This window comes from Tachypleus tridentatus, chromosome 12 (genome assembly GCF_004210375.1).
Source record: "Tachypleus tridentatus isolate NWPU-2018 chromosome 12, ASM421037v1, whole genome shotgun sequence".
Classification (NCBI taxonomy): Eukaryota; Metazoa; Arthropoda; class Merostomata; order Xiphosura; family Limulidae; genus Tachypleus; species Tachypleus tridentatus.
Genome location: NC_134836.1, coordinates 890,771 through 911,565, shown reverse-complemented (window position 1 = coordinate 911,565; position 20,795 = coordinate 890,771). Strand labels below are relative to the sequence as shown.

Genomic DNA, 20,795 nt, shown 5'->3' with positions numbered 1-20,795 from the left:
AAGAATTTTAAATTTTTTCATTGTTATTGTAACTCTTTGACTCATTGTTACTAATTGCTTAATAGCGTTTTTATTTTATATTGCTTTAAATTAAAAACATAAAATGTTCTCGAAACTGTCTAGTAAAAAAAGCACTTTTCTGTCAAAATATTAATTGTTGACAATGCTAAACTTGCTTCTGTCGGAATCAGAAAAACTTAAGAAAAATTAAAAACACCTCGATGCTAAAATCTCTTATTTCATTAATAACGGCCCGGCATAGCCAGGTGGGTAAGGCACTCGACTCGTAATCAGAGGGTCACGGGTTCAAATCCCTGTTACACCAAATATGCTCGCCCTTTCTGCCGTGGGGACGTTATAATGTGACTATCAATCCCACTATTCGTTGGTAAAAGAGTAGCCGAAGAGTTGACGGTGGGTGGTGATGACTAGCTGCCTTCCCTCTAGTCTTACACTGATAAATTAGGGACAGCTAGCGCAGATAGCCCTCGAGTAGCTTTGCGCAAAGTTCAAAACAAGCCAAACCACTTCATTAGTATTTGAAGATTTAAAAATAGGTCCGGTTAAGTTGGTTTTGAATGTTAAAGAGATTTTAAAACATATAAAGTTATTAGAAAATAAAAGTCTAAAATCACTTTTCTAGGCGTTTGTTTATTTTGTATTTTGTGCAAAGCTATAAGAGACTATTTGCGCTAGCCGTCCCTAATTTAGCAGTGTAAGACTGGAGGGAAGGCAGCTAGTCATCACAACACATCACCAACTCTTAAGTTACTCTTTTACAAACAAATAATTGGATTAATCGTCCCAGTGTGACTCCCCACGGCTGAAAGGGCGAGTGTGTTTGGTGTGACAGGAATTCGAACTCACGACCCTCAGATTACAAGTCGAGTGCCTTAACCACCTGGACATACCGAGCCTAGGCGTTTGTTATCTTCTTAGCAACTTATGACTAAAGAATAAATGACTGAAAAATTCGACCAAAAAAAATTTAAAAAAATAACATCAGAGGAAATACAAATAAGACAAAATAATGGGTAAGCAATGTACGGGTTTTACTTTACCTGCCATTTGTAACCCAATGCTATCATTAGCACCACAGCTGCTTCCTTTTCCATTGGCTAGTATGTCTTTCTTGTTATTAATGGCTTTTTCCAACACTTCGTGGTCAGCCTTGCAAAAAAGTCCATCGTCTCTAAGGGCAAATTCGTCTCCTGGAACTAATTGTCTGGAACATGCCATACACTGAAAACATTCAACGTGATAAACCTTCTTTTTGGCTCGCATCACAAAGTTATCTTTGCTGAATCCTGTATTACACTTGGCGCACTTAGCTCCAAATAACCTGTCAAATAGCAAAGGTGATTGTTAGCCATACATTCTAGTTGCAAAGTGACTGTTCTTTTTTAAATTCTAAGCTCCTTTGCTTTTGTCTATAATGTAGTGTTTGTACACTACAAACAAACTCTTTTATTTCCAGAGCGTTTACTCACCATGTTCACTTATAAAAATTGTTAAAACCTTTTTGTTTGTATTTCTTAAAGAAGAAAACTACGTACCACTTGAAGTCGTTCAGATAAAGTAATATTGGGTCTAATCTCTGGATCATCTACACTGATATAAGTAAATAAAAGTGCTGAGGCTAATTGAACAGCTCAAAAACAAAGCAGGCCTTATATGTCTGACATGCATTGACAGTATTCTTTTGAAGATTATTCGCAAACTGTATCTTTATAAAAATGATTAAATTAATGTCTGGTTGACTTAACCCATTAACAAATGGCAGATATTGACACAGGAAATAGGAAATGAGCAGTGCAGTATTAATTACATTAAAACGTCATTTGTTCGTATTATTCTCCATTTTTGATTTCTTAATTGTTTATTTGTTTAGAATTTCAAAACCTACATAATGGCTATGTAGCCCATATTTCTCTCTAATGTTGAACTGATAGACCAATTAACAGCATCAGCTTGGATAACCTTTTCAGATCGTCACTCGTATAATACATCTTCAGCCCCAAAGTGAGAAGAATGTTTTGATACGACAACGGGACGTAAACCATACATTTTTTTAATTCAGACTCCGTGAACTCCAGCCACTAGGCATAGGAAGATCATTTAAGATTTCAAGACCAATTATTTTTGTCTCCTTTTTTTTTTTTTTTTGCTTTCTTAATACAAACATCAACAATGCATTCTGTCATGTGAATACAAATATCTCCATACACAAACACACATATATTCATCTATATCCCGAGGCTATATATTACGAACCGGCATTCTTACACACTAAGTTACTTAGTTCTAAAACTTTATAGATCTCTCAGTGTGAGCACTTAAAGGTAGGTTAAGGTTCTCCAAGCGAATGAAAGGAATGGATAGATAAATAATATCGGTGAATACGGTGAATACCACAGGGAAACGTATGTACACATATCAGTCAAACGAATGCACGCAAACTGTATAAATAACTCAAGAAATAAAGCGATTCATAGATATTTAATTTGGAATCTATGAAATATAGAACAGCTCTTACTACAATCAAAGACTATTCCATGTACGTTAAAAACTCTATGGAGTAGATACAGAAGTGTATTCTTTAGAGACTGTTAGTTCTGGTGCAATTTCTTTCAGTTATTTTTAAAGTTATAGTATGTTCGTTTTCGATTAATCTGGGATAGAGTTTGTATTAGATGCACCTTTTTATTAATTATTGCTTTTGAGTATTTATTTATTTATTATTAGACATTTAATTAAAGCACGAGTCGATAACTTTCACTTTAAAAATATTATCTATCTAAAAGTCGACTGACATTTACTCTAGTTATAAATGCTCCATTTTTTGAGCAAGATGAAATACCTAAATACCTTTATGAAAATATTTTTACATATTTGTATACAAAAAGAGTTTGTTTGTTTGTTTGTTTCGAATATCGTACAAAGCTGAAGAAGGGCTATCTACGCTAGCCATCCTTAATTTAACAGTGTAAAACTAGAAAGAAAGCAACTATTCATCTTCACCCACCACCAACTCTTGAACTACTCTTTCAGCAAAGAATAGTGGGACTGACCGGCACTTATAACGCATCTGCCGCTGAACGTAAGAGCATGTTTGGTATTACAGGAATTCGAACTCGCAACCCTCAGATCGCGAGACAAGCGCCCCAGCCATTTCGATATGCGGAGCTTCGTGTTTAAGAATCAGATAAGTCCTTGTGCATAATACCAGTTTAGTCATTGTATTCTCCTTGCAATTAATTATATTATATATTTTAAGAGTAAAAACATTATTCTATAAATCTATACTCAATACTTAGTTAGATAAAAATTTATATAGAAAATATCCATGAAACAAACTCCATAAGCAAAGAAGTATTACTGTAATCTCAATAACATTACCAACACATGACACTATATACAACCAAAAATCCTGAAGTAATTTACTTAGACCTATTAGCTGCTACTTAAGAGCCAGGCTGTGATAACAGTTTTTTGCTAAAGAAACCTCACTATACTGCAAAACATTCTTGTGATGCGGTATTAAAGTTAACTGGTACATAATAATTTCTTACATTTAACCATAATCGTTGTTAAAACTTAGGGTCTTAACATTACCCTTAATTTTCGATGTTTTGTAAAAGTAATTATCATAACAATTTTTGTTTATGTATCTAGTATACTGAATAGATATTTTTATCCGTGTTCATTAAATGAAAATGAGTGGTTATATAACATCTTTCTATCTTTCTATTTTATCTAAGTTTGTGCAATATTTCCTACCATATACTGATAACCAGTATCGAATTACAGATTTACAGGAGGACTAATGAAACCATTTGGCACATCGTTACTAGAAAATAATGCATTTAATTCATAAAGAATAACTACACCATATTTTAATATACCCAGCAAAGTAAGTAAAATAAACAGTAGGGCTGGTAGAGATATTTTGAACCTGATGATATAACAATACAGTCTACTTGTATTGTAAGTAATGAAGCTTTTGTTATATACTTTTTTTAAAAATCAAACATTCTGAACACTGATATAAATTTATTCTTCAACTTGAATTTCAGAAACTAAGATGAATTGTAATACATTTTTTTCTAAACAGAACATGGATAACATCCATCTCAGGACGGCTGGTATGGGTGTTAACACTTTTACTAATAAAGCAGAAAACAATGTTTCGACCTTTTTAGGTCATCTTCATGTTAACAAAGAAAGATTTTGCAAACTTTTTACTAAAACGGATTTTGATAAGTTTCAGTCTCTATATGTAGCTCAGGTTAACCTGAACATGACCTACGAAGGTCGATCGTTGTTCTCTGCTTTATTAGTAAAAGTGTTAATACCCACACTAGCCGTCCCAAGATATATTTTTACTTCAAGCAGGTTTCTCGTCATCACGAAGAAAAACCTTACACAATTTTGAGACTTTCGACACTATTGTTCATGTTCGTTGTTTATACAAACTACTGAAAAAAATGAATGGAAAAATATCTTTGTTAGATAACAATATAATCAAACTGACAACAGAGTTGAACAATGAGTTTATCATAATCATTTATTCATTGACTTTAGTAAATAAATTAGTTTCATTAACAGCATATTGCAAGTTACAACCCATACATCATAAACACCATTAAATTCAACGTAGGTTCTAAGAACCACGTGTGCAAAAATCAAGTATCTCAGTACTTGATGTATCCTTCTCTTAGTATTGTAACTTCTCCCTCCATTGCAGGAAAATGATTTAACTAACAGACAAATAATTGGAAATGTTTCATTATATTTGCTACATTGGTCTCTCCAACTTCACGTATTGAGTTAATATGTTGATTTTAAATGCATCCATAGAAGTCCCGAACATTTTATTTGTGATTCAGATCAGAACTTCTTGGTGGCCAATCAATGATTTATATTGTTTCCTGTTCCAGACAGACTGTCACAAACAAGGAAATTTGCATAACATTCTTTTGTTTCAGGACAAAGTCTGGTCTGACCGCATTCTCGAAAGGCCGTAGAATTGGGTCCAATACCTCATTATTGTATTGTCGAACACTAAATCCGCCAATACAATGAAATTTGTAAGTCCGTTCATATTGGAGCATCATAACTAAACTTTTTTTTTTCACATATAGCCCTTTAACAGGATATCGTTGATCATTGACTTCCAGTAGTTCTGTAAATAGAAATGATGTCCACTGGTATCGCTTTCAACTCTGATACTCCCCGTGAAATCCAAGACGATCAGTATCTTCAAATGAAAGGCTGAATTATGTCTGGAAGACCTAGAGGTGGGTCTAATGATGTATAATCTTTACAAGTTGATCTCCAGAAGCTCATTTTATGTCCGCAATGGACTCTTAACTTCTACTGATCACCTTTAGATGGCTGACGTTACATGACATACCACCCTGAACTAGGCTGTTTACGTAGAGACCCGTTTCGTGATAACGTTCCAACTACGGACCTGAATACAACAAAATTAACTACAACTTGTCTTTGTATTTGTCTAGTTTCTAACGTTGGAAGAACTCTGCAGTCAGTTCTTTCACTAACAAATTTTCACCAAAACGATGAAATATTAAGACGAAATGAGGACACCATCAATCCAGGGCAAATACCAAAAACGAACGAAATTAGTTGAAAAGAGCATACACTCTCACAAAAAGAGACATAAAATACTGGAAGGTGATAACATATTGATTTGGATACCTTTACGTGTACTATTCTAGTCCCTATTACTAATTCGCCTTTTCAATCTTTAGGTGTAGTGCATAGATTTTACACCATTAAATAACACCACAGTGGATAAGAAGTTACGTTGTTCTTCCCTTTTTCGCCCTTCAAAATATATTCCAAATACAAAAAATATCAATAATAAATAACCATATTTAAAATTAACAATTTGAAAATCAGTTTGAGAATTTTCAAAATATGAATTACAGCAATATATACCCTATATAGTGTCAACTTCAAAGAGATACTTGTGCATACTCTAACTAGAAAAAAATTATAACAAAATGACCAATGAAAAAACAAAACTCACACGTTCCATAACATTTTAGCGTAGTTTTAATTACTTGTTCTACGCAGTTTATTTAGTTTTGTAAAAATACATGTAACTCGAGTTATACGTGGTTAGATTTTGATAAAGTCACTAAGCATATGGTATATATAAGCTCGTTACATTGTTCCAAAGTGTTATAACAAAAGAAACTAATATATGGGCTTTTATTCTAGAGCTTGTATTGAAGCAGAACGTGTAATTCTAATCTTTCAGACAGAATGGTATAAAAGAGGAGAGACACAGAAATAGCTTTTATCGTGTGCCTGCACTAAGACATTATGATTTTTTTCTCATAAATTCGCAAGTTTTTATATGAAAATTTTATAGTGAAAGGAGCAAAATGTTTTACCTACATAATAACAATACGAGTTCTCTTTACTCCTAAACTGTATAAATCTTCAACATGCTTATAATCACATCAATTAATATAAATCATCAGTTCATAAAGTTGAATAAATTTTAATTGTACAATTTATTAAACGTTTATTATTTAGATGGACTCAGTATTATCGTTGTTCTATGGAAGAGCGTTACGGTTAAAATGTAACAGTGGCTTTCAACACAGAGAACCAGAAGAAGCAATGTTTACAAAAAATAAATAAATAGAAAACAGAAACGGTGAAATGCAACAACAAAAAAGCTTCCTAATGTTGCCACTTTTCTACCAGTTTATAGAAACGTGTTTAAAACTGCATGAAACACGCCAGACGCTGGTATGTTCGTTATGTAGAATCACTAGTTAAATTATGCCTTGCTAAAAATGTCTGGACAGAAAATTAAATCCTTTGAAAGTGAAATAGCTCTGAACTTGACAAACTAGCTTTTCACCAGAAATGTATTTCATTGTTCAAACGAGATTGATATTAGACAATTATTTTGTCCTGGTTTAAACTGTCTTATTTACATGTTATATCAATGTTATACACTTTGTCCTTGTAGAAGAAAAGTTCACCTTTCGAAAACCCTCGAGTTATAGGGTTTCTATTCACTTCTATCAATATTATATTGAAGGTGTTCACGTAAATACACACCTAGAAGTTTGTAAGTTATGTATATATACATATAACATGATAAATATATGAGTGTTGTTATCAATCACATTCTCATGTCCAAGTTAACAAGACTGCATTCATAACGAACTTATATTATATGCAATCAGAGCAAGATGCCAGATTACGTTATTGTATACATTCCTCAAACAATAGTGCATTTTTCTTATATATAAACTTATAGCATTCTTACCGTATTAGTTACGAAAACCAATTCTATTAAATATATTTTCCCTTTTTATTTTATTATAAATAAACTAGGGTATTGGTATGATATTTTCTCAATATTGCTTCCCATGACAGATGTTAGAATATAGATTGAATAAAAGAAACAAGGCGATTTATTTCTGCTATTACATCCTTACTTGTTCCGTTTATTAGTCTAAACCTTTTGTGTGTGTGTGGGTGTGTGCACTTAGCATGTATTTTTTGTGTACAGTAAATAATATTATTTCCAGCCTAAGAATAATCTTAGATGTAAAAGCTTTTAAGGTTAACTTAACATCTTGATTCATTTTGAGGTTAGTTTAAAATAGGACTGATACGGAGAGTTTCAGTTTGAGTAATTTCCTTTCTAAGCAGAGCACCTTAGTTAGCTAAATCACATTTAACTTTCTTTGACTTTTTAGTGTGACTCGTCTAGAATCATTGTTAATTATCCTGAAAAACTTGAGAGATGTGAATGACCTGTGGAAGTAATTTAAACGTTTTAAAGAGAAACGTTGGTTTCTCCATTCGTTTACACAGTTGCTGTAAACTGTACATTTCAAGAACGTTGTAGATAAGGATGTATTTCAACAGATACTATTTTTACCTTCTAACATTTTAGGGTTTGTGTTACACCATTACAAAACATCAAATAAAAAAGATATTTATTAATAATATTCTCTTCCTGAAATTAATTAACCAGAACCAATAAGAATGATTATTAAAAAAACATCATCTAAGAGGTACCAATAACGCTAGTAATAAGTGCCAACATTTCACATTTTCTACAATTTAGATAAAACGTAACATATTAGACAGACTTTTAGTCCGTAACGAATCAAAACATTTTCATCTACAAAACTATCTAACATACAAAACAAGCTTAGTAATAACAGGTGTTAAGCAGTTAAGATGTATATTAACATGAATTTGTGATTGTATTTTCTATTAACTAGGCTTGTCACATACATTATCACAAATAACTGAACCGTCCTACCTGACATAGTCTCTCTTACAGTAAGTCTTGCCGTCTCTCACGAAGCACGTGCAGGTTTCATCAAGAAACTGATGACAGTCAGCACACTTCAGACAAGCTGCGTGCCATTCAAGGTCCGGTGCTACTCGGAGAATGTATTGATCATTAATTTGGGACCCGCAGCCGACACAAGTTGAGACTCGCTGCTTTCCTGTAAAAAAAAAAAAAAAAAAAAAAAGGTAGGTTTATAATACATCAGCCCACAATCTAAATATGTGTAGTAACAGAATTTAGCATAGTGTAGTATCATGATCAGGTATAATAAATATGTATGCTTAAGAAATTAAACTTCATTTTGCATATTTATTACACATCATTAGCTAATAGCTTAAACATATATGCTAGACTCAATTCAATATATTTATCATGCATTAGCACTGGACAACCTAAACTTGTATGTTATTAAAATACTTTTATTTAGTAGATTTGTCATACATTCTATCATTGGGCACCCCAAACATGTAAGATAACACAAGCTAAAGTTAATTTGGTTTGATTATTCGTATTCAACTGAGCGCGTGTGTTAACAGAAAGAAACTAATTGAAATTACAGTGAGATTTGTAAAGCAGTAGCACATTGAAACCTAACTAAACATGTATACAAAAATATATTTAACTGAACTTTGATGAATGCCTCCAGTGACTTAACGGTAAGACTGAGGACTTATAACGCTAAAAAATCAGGTTTCGATGCCTGCGGTGCACAGAGCACAAATAACCCATTCTATACTTCTGCGCTTAACAACAAGCAAACTAGTAAAGTTGGGGTTCATTTAATAGTATCCTGATTGGAAGGTCCACTTCCTCGAATAAAATCACTAACGATTAACTAGTACACTTTCCTAAATTACCAGTTTGTAGTGGATAAGATAAGAAAAACAACCATTATTACAAAATAATATAAATCACCTCTTTTCTGTAATTTTATCCAAATCAGGCATCTTATGCATTCGTCTTTTTATTTAAAGAATGTGCCAACAATCTGTTTAGCTTGGTGGGCGCTGAAGGCAGGGCAAATTGTATAAGCATTTGGTAGCACACAGTAGTGCCACCCATAGTGTTATGTCTACGGACTTACAACGCTAGAATCCAAGTAGTTAAGGCACTCTACTTGTAATCCGAGAGTCGCGAGTTCGAATCCTCGTCACATTAAACACGTTCGCCCTTTCAGCCAAGGGCGCGTTATAATGTGATGGTCAATCCCAATATTCATTTTTAAAAGAGTAACCCAAGAATTGGTGGTGGATGGTAATGACTAGCTACCTTCCCTCTAGTCTTACACTACTAAATTAGGGACGGCTAGCGCAGATAATCTTCGTGTAGCTTTGCGCGAAATTCAAAAACGAACAAGCATGGGGTAGCAGGATGTAGTCTCTATTATAGGTTATTAATGGTTTCTTTTCGCATCGTCGCGTATCTGTAAGAAACAGGGATCTTAAAATCTGTTCCTGTCTGTACACTACAGACTGAGAGCTTATGATTTATCTCAGTATCTATATTCAATGAGCGTGGTGAAATAGAATCAACAGATGTGTTTAGTCGTGGATGACAATCCGCTTTGTTCAGGTGTATAAATATCAGAACAATTTTAACGAATGTAGTTCTATACTCTTCTGAAGACATCTGAAGCCAATTCGAAACAGTCAGCAGTGATTGTTTACCTTATGAGAAAAACATCCAGCTGTCTTTTCTAAGGTCTATTCACGACTTTCTTACAATTTGATGCATTTTAAAGTCCGCGATTTACTTCAATCTGACAACTGAAACAATATTCTACAAAAACACTATAAATGGGAATAATTTACAATTACGGTATCTTAACAACGCATTGTCCTAAGAGACTAGAGGTACATTAGTGTAATAAATCTTATTACAGAAAGTTGAGAAATTACACTCAATTCAATATGTTTCGATTATTCCTTATCACAGTATCAAGCCAACTCTCAATGAAACCAACATAAAAACTATCTGTTTTTTGTCAACAGTGTCCATCGACATCCCATACATTTACATGGATTTTATTCAAATTATTAATCACACAAAACAAGAAAAATAAAAGCAATGAACGATATTTTGCGACAAAAGCGATTCATGTGTGCAGCATTATCTTGCTTGGAAACATCCAGTATACCATGTCTGAACTTTCCTTAATGAAATTTATGATTCTAATGTACCTCTGTTGACTAATTGGTTTCCCTGAGAGTAGTAGTTTTGAAATATGTTAATTTTAAATGTGAGGTTTCTTTTTTCACAATTTATAGTGTGACTCAGGGGTATGTCTGCGGACTTACAACGCTAAAAACCGGGTTTCGATACCCGTGGTGGGCACAGCGCAGATAGCCTATTGAGTAGCTTTGTACTTAATTCAAAACAACAACAATTTATAGTTGACACTGAAGAGACATAGACGTTTTAACAAACGACTATTGGGGCTCAATCAAAGCTAACATTGCAATCAGTGTGTTGTAAAAGCTGAATGATCAATCATTTTCATTTCGAAAAGAGCATGATCAAAAACCCGATTGTCATTGGAAGGGGAAATAGCATTATCTTATGATATTGATTATGCCTTGTCTTATGACGTTATAAGTTCCGATTACATTTTAATTGTGTTGGATAGTTTGCTCTTAGTTGATTAATTATGTGGGTAAAATATTCTGATATTTAATAAGTAAACTTTTCTAACGATCCAATTTCTTGGGAAGAGGTTAATTGGAAGTTTATTTAATTCTTCATATCATTGATTATTATGTATATTTAATACATTTTAATTACTGATATCTGTTTATTGAGAAAATCGTAAAGGAAAACGATAATAATGAAGTGTTTAACTAGAAACTGTTTAATACTTGTGTTGTTGTTTGTTTGTTTGTTTGTTTGTTTTTTTGGGGGGTTAAAAGTCCTCTGTAATTAGTGAATACATTTCATTTGTCAAGAGTGGATATAAGCGTCTTGTACGTTAGATAATTAGATCACCTAAATACCTAGCTTGTTATAAATCACTAAAATTGAAATCTATAACACTTTATTCGCTGGAAGTTTATAAGGGAAAATTCGTCAAATAGCTCATGGTGAAATAATAATTTATTCATAGCGGGTAATATAAAGAGATAATTTGTTTTTTAGATTACATGTTATGGTGATTGGAGTGAAATACTTTAGGGGTTTAATCAAAAATAAAATAATTGGTTTGCATATTTTTTATTTCATCACTGATGGTGTGTGTCTGCTAAAATTGTCAGGTAATTAGTAATATAATTTTCAAGCTATTAGTAAATAATATTTTAAAGACCTAATTTTTATTTAAATTATTAGTGTCGGATTTAAATGATGAAACTTTTAAAGAGTTAATCTGGTTATTGAAAAAATCCTTTAGCGATAATTGACTAAAATATTTTGAATTTGTTTAATGTTGTTTTTATCAGTGTTTTTGTATGAATGTTGTCTTTATCAGTGGCCTTTGATATTTAAAACAGTCCAGCTATAATTATAAAATAAAATATTTCAACAAATTAAAAGACAATTATCATCTATTTGTAACTTATGTCATTCTTCATACAGAACTTTCTAATTAATTGCTTAAATTTGACTTGTCATGAGTAGTTATCTCATTGACTTTGTAATGAGCAACTACGTTATATAAATGCCAAATATAAAAGTCTGCCCTCTAGTGTTGAAAGCTGTAAACACATCGTTTTCTTGAATGTACAGTTTTTATCCTCTCACACTTTATACACAAACACGTATATATTTCAGGCTTCAGCTAACTAAAAAAAAAAAACTGTTCTACACAATATATTTGCAGTCATTTTAAATAACTTTTATTATTAAGGTACGTTAAACCGTGATATAAAAAAGATATATATACACACACACATAGATGTGTGTGTGTAGAACCTAAAGAGAAATGAATAAATAATCGGTATGAAACAAGATTTTACCTTTTAAATTGTAAATAATGTTCACATTCGTCACACATACTCCGAACTCCTGTTTGTCATAATTAGAAAGTACAACTGAAGTTACGAATAAATTACATGCTACAAAATAAATGTAATGAAACCTGTTGAGAAATAGATTATTTTCTCATTTCTTGTACAGAAAAAGGTTTATATATATATATTCAAGAAAATTAGTTAACAAGAGATCGAAGGTTTGTTACCTAGATTTACACTTAATTAACAAGGTTTTGTTTTGTTTGTTTGGAATTATGCACAAAACTACACAATAAGCTATCCGGGCTCTGCCCACCACAGAAATCGAAACCCGGTTTTTACCGTTGTAAGTATAGAGACATACTCCTGTGCCATTAGGGGGCGTTAGCAAGAGACAGCACGTTCACAATCTAATCTCTAAATACTAAAATGTAGTTTGCAATGGACAACAAGTTCATCATCTAGTCTCTGAATACTAAAGTGTAGCTAGCAAAGGACAGCAGATTGATCATCTAATCTCTAAATATTAAAACTTAGCAATGGACAGCAAGTTCACCATCTAATCTCTGAATACTAAAATGTAGTTAACAATGGTCAGCAAGTTCATCATTTAATCTCTGAAAACTAAAGTGTAGCTAGCAAGGGACAGCAGGTTGATCATTTAATCTCGGAAAAGGGGAAAGTGAGTTAACAAAGGGTTGGAGATCCACCACTTAGTCTCAGAATACTACAAACGGAATTAAAAAGAAACAGAAGATTCATCAAATAGCGCATGAAAACCACAAACTCTGTTAACAAGGAACAAAAAGTTTGCTACGTGTTTTCGAAATATTACCTAGAGTGAAAAAAACACGCAATCGAGCGTTTTGCTAATAGCTGTTTTGTCATTGATATTTTATTCTTTACAATTCCAGGTGTATTTTATTAACCTATTGAAGTTAAGTCTATGAAGTACGAACACCCATCTCAAGTATGACTACTATATTTGGACAACGAACAAAAATAGTGGAATTCTACATCGTTACAAAATCCTAAAAAAAAAAAGAGACAGAATCACTGTATTGTTGTCACTTCAATTTTCAAACTTGAGTTCTTACTTTAGGGTCACTGCAAAGATAACATCCACAAGGACAATCTACGAATAATTCGAGAACTGAAGGAAATTATCAAAATTTTCACAGGTCACAGGTCAAGTTCTATTGGAAAACTGTCAAAACATCGTTCAGAACCTTGTAGTGAAAATTAATGCCCACCTGAGACGACAAGATGGTTATATCTGACACGTCTTCCTTATCGACAATTAGGACAATTGGTCATAAAACCTTTTTCAATAACTGATTTATGTACAAGTATTAAAAATAATCAGCAAAACTTTAGAGTGCGTTTTTTTGTTATACTTTGTATAAACTGACTTAAAAAGGGACAGAACGTTGACCATGTAGCCTGGAGATACTATAAACTGAGTTAAAATGCGATAGTTTCAGGATATTAAAACTGAGTTTAAAAGGTACAGAGAGTTTACCACTTAGTTTAGGGATCTTGAAACTGAGTTAAGAACAGAAAGCTCACCGTGCAGTATCAAAATATCATAAGCTGAGTTAACAAGGGAACAGAGGATTCACCTGTTTTGAAGTGGTAAGACAAGAGTTTAATAAAGACATCCAATGCACAAACCAGTTACTGGTTATTGACTGCAGTAGAAGCTTTTATGGTTATATTTTTATTAAAACAAGTGCTGATCTCAAAATTTGGCTTGGAAATGTAAACATTTGGCTTATGAGCTTTTGTTGACTTTAAATTCTTGTTTATTATATTGTTAATGTGCCCGGCATGGCCGAGCGCGTTAAGGCATGCGACTCGTAATCTTGGGGTCGCGGGTTCGAGTCCGCGTCGCGCCAAACATGCTCGCCCTCCCAGCCGTGGGGGCGTTATAATGTGACAGTCAATCCCACTATTCGTTGGTAAAAGAGTAGCCCAAGAGTTGGCGGTGGGTGGTGATGACTAGCTGCCTTCCCTCTAGTCTTACACTACTAAATTGGAGACGGCTAGGTGCAGTAGGCTAACAACCTACTCACTTAAAAACCTCTTACAGAAACCGCAGTGATTGCGGCCCTATGTTCCTTAAGAAATTGAGTGGCAGATGATGATGATATTGTTAATGCTATTATAGGATACGCTTTACTTAACCACATTTTTTTTTGTTTTTAGGGTCAGAATATCCTCTTTCATAACCATAGTATTTACATTACAGAAAACACATTGCTCCTGATAAATTGAGTTTGCTTTTGGAGACTGTTAATGTCCTCAGAACTTTGATGTATGTTTCTATTTTCTTTTACTTATACATTGATTAACAATCTAGCTATAGATGTATATATATATATATATAAACATACGACTATTTCTTCAGTTGAGCTGTGACTTGTATTTCCTCAGCCATATATATGTTTATCCAAGTCGGTATTGTAGATTTGAATGAGAGAGAATTCACCAGAAGTCAAATGTATAAGTGCTATACATTCCATCACAGTAATTTGGTTCGCATCTGCGGCAAACTATTGTATTAACCTTTGCAAATTGTTTTTATACAGTAGAATTAACCCATCTATTTACTCCTGCCTCCACATCCTCATGGTAGGTTCCATCACACAATATATATTTTACCCATCTAACATACAGTTACGACAGAAAGTGTTCGTACGCCTGCGTCCTGAGTAGTTTTTCCTCATAACTTAAAAAAGTATCACGATTAGTATAATGGAAGTACAGTATATTATAAACATTATACTAACACACATCTACATAATTTTTTATGTAAATTGAACGAAAAATAAACTGTTTATAAACAAATAACCAAACATAGGTGGGGCAGAAAGTGTTCGTGCGTCTACTGTAATGGTCAGTTGTGTAGCCTTCCAGGTAAACTACTTGGCGCAATCTTTTCTCATAACCCTCCATGACCGTTTGACAGTACTCGACTGGAATTTTCTTCCATTCTTCTCTACAGAAGGCCTCCGACTCTTGCAAGTTTTTCGGATGATGCTGATGAACCCTGGTCTTCAACTCATGCCAAACGTTTTCAATTGGTTTGAGATTGGGTGACTGCGATGGCCACTCCAGAACGCTTATATGGTTCCTCTGCAACCAAGATTGCACATATTTCGATGTGTGCTTAGGGTCATTGTCGTGCTGGAAGATCCAACGACGCCCAAGCCGCAAGTTCCGAGCATCATTCTTGATATAAGTTGATAATATATCAACGTACACTTCTTTTTTCATGATTTCATTGACGCGGTGAAGGCTGCCTGCACCAGAAGAGCTGAAGGAACCCCATAGCATGATCAGGCCACCTCCGTGTTTAACTGTAGGGACGGTGTTCTTTGGAAGATTTCGTTCCCCCTTCTTACGGAAAATATTGCAAACATCATTGTGGCCGAAAAGCTCGATTTTAATCTCGTCTGACCAAAGAATACTCTTCCAATAGGTAAAGGGTTTGTCTACATGCTTTCTTGCATACCTCAATGGTGCTTCTAAATGAAGAGGCTTGAAATATGGAGTCCTACGAGAACGGCATGCTTTGAACATAGAAGAGCGTAACATGTTCGTAACTGTAGATGTGCTTACTTCAACCCCAGTTTCCCTTACAAGTTTCTGTATGTCATTACGTGTTAAACGAGGGTTCCTACTAACTTCTCTAAGAACTTTCCTTTTGGTTCTCTCTGGAATTTTGGTGGGGCGTTCGGAACGAGGGAGGTTAGCAGTTGATCCTGTAAGCTTAAACTTTGCAATTATGCTTTAAACAGTAGATTTCAGCACATTAACTTGTGTAGCAATATCGGAAAGAGACACACGAGACTTGTAATTTTACAATAATTCGTTTTTTTTTAAATCACTGGACAGTTGTTTCCTGTTCGCCATGAATGACCAAGCGAATAATGATGGAAACGGCGTTAAATTTCCAGAAGTAAATTTTTGCTGGCTAAATTGCAATAATTATGAACCCAGTGTCTAGTTCTGGAATGATATAATGTAGTTTATTCACCAAACTAAATAAAATTGTTACGGGAATATCAGTTTTTCACACATTCTGAACTGTACAAACACTTTCTGCTCCTCCTATTTTTGGTTATTTGTCTATAAACAGTTTATTTGTCGTTTAATTTATGTAAAAAAAAATATGTAGATATGTGTTAGTATAATATTTATAATATACCATACGTCTATTAGCCTAATCGTGATACTTTTTAAGTTATGAGCAAAAAACTACTCGGGACGCAGGAGTACGAACACTTTCTGTTGTAACTGTATCTTCATTTCAGTTATGAGTTCAGGTTAGATTACACTATGTAACACAAATTTTGTTCCTGGATAGTATGTGTTATTTCTTGATTTCTTATGTTGTAAAAGTACAGAAAATGGCCATTATTCCCTTCAAACTTTGCTTTTGTGACCTGCATAATGAAATTCAGAAATTAACCTATTTTCTATGTAAAAATGAGCAAATTAGCACTTTTCATTTACATAAGGTCTGAATAAAACAACATATAAATCAAGATTTACATGTATTTATACTAAAGTTAAACAAAAATGTTTAGAAGTGAGTAGTTTTCCGAGATTTGCTACTGTAATGTAAATCACTTTCACGTATCAGCTCCCAAATATAGTCTCCCATCATGTTTTAGTTGTACGTTTCTATGTCACAAACGCAAAGTTTGAAGAGAGTAGTAGATCTTTTCCATTTACTTTCGGCATAAGCAACTGGGAAATAACACTTTCTGCCCAGGAACAAGAAAAAGTAAACATTTTATTACATAATGTAATTTATTTATCAGTCTCGTAAATTGTCAAAACCAAAGTTATTTTTTACCAAACTGTTCAGCAAGAATATAAAAGAAAAAACAACAAAAAATAAACGTCTATAGAATCCTAAATCTATTAAAACTTGCGAGCTATGTAGGATGAAAATACCCAAGCTATAGAAATGATAAGAAGTAAATAAAATTATTCTTTTCACACATTATTGCTAATATTTCGTAATCACGCGATGTGGTGAAGTATTAGACTTAAGAATCAAGGGTTTAATATAAAAATCTATCAAGTGTCTGAGTTTACTTTTTCGTTTGAGTCATTATCATTACAGTTCTAGGCTTTTCATGATCTACTACCTAAGAATAAAGAAAAAACACAGCTCATATAGTAGAAATTAGCAGTTACCGTAAATAAAGGTTTTTTTAAATATATTTTAAAAAAGGATCTAGTATGGCCAGGTGGTTAGGACGCTTTTTGTTTGTTTGTTTTGGAATTTCGCACAAATAGCCGTCCTCGCCGTCCCTAATTTAGCAGTGTGAGACTAGAGGGAAGGCAGCTAGTCATCACCACTCACTGCCAACTCTTGAGCTACTCTTTTACCAACGAATAGTGGGATTGACCGTCACTTTATAATGCCCCCACCGCTGGGAGGGCGAGCATGTTTGGCGCGACGGGGATGCAAACCTGCGACCCTCAGATTACGAGTCGCACGCCTTAACACGCTTGGCCATGCCAGCCTGAGAAAAATTGTTGTTGTTGTTTTGAATTAAGTACATAGCTACACCATTAGCTATCTGTGCTCTGCCCACCACGGGTATCGAAACCCGGTTTTTAGCGTTGTAAGTCCGCAGACATACCGCTGAGCCACTGGAGGGCAGGTTAGGACGCTAGACTTTTAATCTGAGGGTCGCGGGTTCGATTCCTTGTCACACCAAACATGTTCGCCCTTTCAGCTGTGGGTGCGTAATAAAGTAACTGTCAATTCCATTACTTGTTGATAAAGGAGTAGCCTAGAACTTGGAAGCGAGTGGTGATGACTAGCTGCTTTCCCTCTAGTCTTACACTGCTAAATTAGAGACGGCTAGCTTCGTGTAGCTTTGAGCGAAATTTAAAAAACAAACAAATATTGAAAAAAAAACGAGAAGAAAAATATTTCCAAAATGTATTATCGTCTAAGGTAGCTATAAATATTTCATATTTATTTTCTCAATATTCTTTATAAAAAAAACCTCGAAAAAAAACAAAAACATTTTTCGCATCAGTTGGTACAAAACTTCCAAAACATGTAAATGAAACTGAATTTGTTTTATTTCCGGTTAGTCCAAGAACTATGCTATTTGTTTACGGCAGACAACCTAGCGGCACGCCATGACTCTTTACATAAAACGTAATTTGTAGCGGCAGTCCCATTACGACTTACACTGCTTACTGCATGTTAACCACACACACAAATATTTGCATATAATAGTGATAAATGTATTTGAAGTTCCAGAAGACTTGTAACAAATAAAATGTTTACCTGGTTTAAACACACTTCTATTCGTCAGAAATGTTAGGTACAATTTATATAAAATTTGTGACTCCTAAATGAACCTTGCGCACAACTACACACGGTCTTCGTGAACTTGTGTACACGTTAGTTGTTGTCTGTAAGGAATTTGTCCTTAAAAATTGCTATGAAAATCTTTATTAACAAGATTTAAAAATATACGACTCAACCTCGCTTATGTTCGTGCCTTTTACACTGCAAGTAATTTTTTGTCGAAGTTGAATTTAATGCGTGCAAAAATTACTTGGGAAACTTATTATTAACACTGCTGGATTTTGAAAGAAAGTTTACATGTTCGTAGAACGTCCAGCGAAGGATTTTCGTCTCCTACTAACAACATTACCACCTGAAGACTATGGCGTCAGCACGACGTTGTCGTATCTCCGGCTTGGTAGTGTTAGACCTCAGTCGCGTGAGGAAGCGGCTGAAATTGCGTTTCCCTGTCGATTTTGATAACACTAATTCAGAGAAGCATACTGATGTCGGTTTTAACAGATTTACTCTCAAATCCTTGAGGCCATGATGTATATATTGCATAATCGTAGAAGGTGTGTAGTTAGCAACGATGTTGGTAAACAAAAATGAATTTCAGCGTTGCCCCTTGCGTTTCGTGTCTCAGTTTTATCAAGATATGTCTGTTATACAGGTGTCCGTCGTTATATTTATAGAAACTTAAACAGGCTCTACAACATAGGTAGAGATAAAATAGGTATTTATAGTCTCTTCTTTAACATGTTAACATCAAGTTACTAATAATAATTTATAGACAGACAGGTCGGTGTAATAAGCCACTGTTGCTTGAAGTGTTCATGATTGAATACTTTACTACTTCTAAAAACTCAATTAATTAATCTAGAACTCACAATATTCGATTAGTATTTCTTTAGATACTATGAGCTCACATGCAATAATTTTTAATTTATTCTACCATCAGAAGTTCCAAACAAAACATCAACACTTCGTTACATTAGTCACATAATTTTTTATCCTTTTTTAAAGGCGAATTACAAACTATTCTCCTATTAATGTTACTTCTCACTCTTTCCTGATTCGTCTGAAGTTAATGCTACCCCGATACTTCTGGAGTTAATGATAACCTCATACTTCCCTTATATTCTTGAGCCTAATGTTAACCCTTATCTTACTTTGATAGTCCCAAAATTAATATTACCTTTCCTCTTCCCTGATATTCCTGAACCTAATGTTAATCTCATACTTTCTTAATAATTCTAAAGATAGTGATAACCTCGTATTTTCCAGATACTCCTGATACTTCCCTGGTACTCCCAAAGATGACGTTAGTATTGTCGTATTCACGAAGAGAAGAACGAATTAAAGGTGATAAGATGATTTTTATGATAAAATACAAAATTCCTTACATGTATTCACAAATAATGTGAAAAAACAACAATATAACGAGCGTTGCAGAAACCGCCGAAAACGAGAAACTAAGATACGAATCAAATTGTTAAAAAGCGCTTTGATACACAACAATCATGAAGTTCTGTACAATAGTGACATGGCAATATGTTATAAGTAATGTGCCATTTCTAAAATCTTAAATAGTTTTAAACACCCATCTTGATGAAAAATAAATACAGTCAATTCCACTTTACGGAAAGCTGCCTTACCGTAGACAGGAAGAGCGTAGCTGACTAATACAAAGTATTATGGTAGACGGGGAGAACCATGGCTCACTAATACAGAGTAACAGAGTATTCATTAGTGAGGAGAAAAATATATATTTGAGAGAACACCAGAAAGTTTTAAAGTGCTGTTTGCATCTTGTCTGAACTGAAATACAAATTAATACCTGAAGCTTAAATGTATATATACGTCACTTTTACTTGTTACTCTAAGTTAATATTAGTTTTGTTTATTTAGATAACTTATTGTGACATAGTTTTGGAATTTTAAAGCTGACACGGGTAACTTTATTTCTCTTGAATGACACCATTTGATAGCATCCTTACTCGAAATTTTAGGTTGTTGGAGGCTAAAAGTATTTTTAACCTTAACATAATTTAATATTGTCCTTATTGGCTAATGCTTAATAATAAAGGTAAGTACTTTTTTCTGCTAGTGAACTAATTTATATATTAATTTTATTCACTGTTTCTTATTAAGAATAAGA

General features: G+C 33.7%; 1 protein-coding gene across 9 annotated transcripts in view; it reads right to left on the bottom strand.

Annotated features, from left to right (window-relative positions):
- Window positions 1-20,795, bottom strand: part of LOC143233362 (insulin gene enhancer protein ISL-1-like) — a 145,573-nt gene that overhangs the window by 65,452 nt on the left and 59,326 nt on the right. For all 9 annotated transcript variants that reach the window (XR_013018110.1, XR_013018112.1, XR_013018113.1 and 6 more), the window contains exons 2-3: window positions 8,330-8,519; window positions 1,062-1,342 (exon numbers count right to left, since the gene is read on the bottom strand). Coding sequence is in view for 5 of the 9 variants with exons in the window: in XM_076469540.1 (XP_076325655.1) it covers window positions 1,062-1,342; window positions 8,330-8,519 (471 nt within the window). In the remaining 4 variants the exon portion in view is untranslated. The remainder of the gene's footprint in view (window positions 1-1,061; window positions 1,343-8,329; window positions 8,520-20,795) is intronic.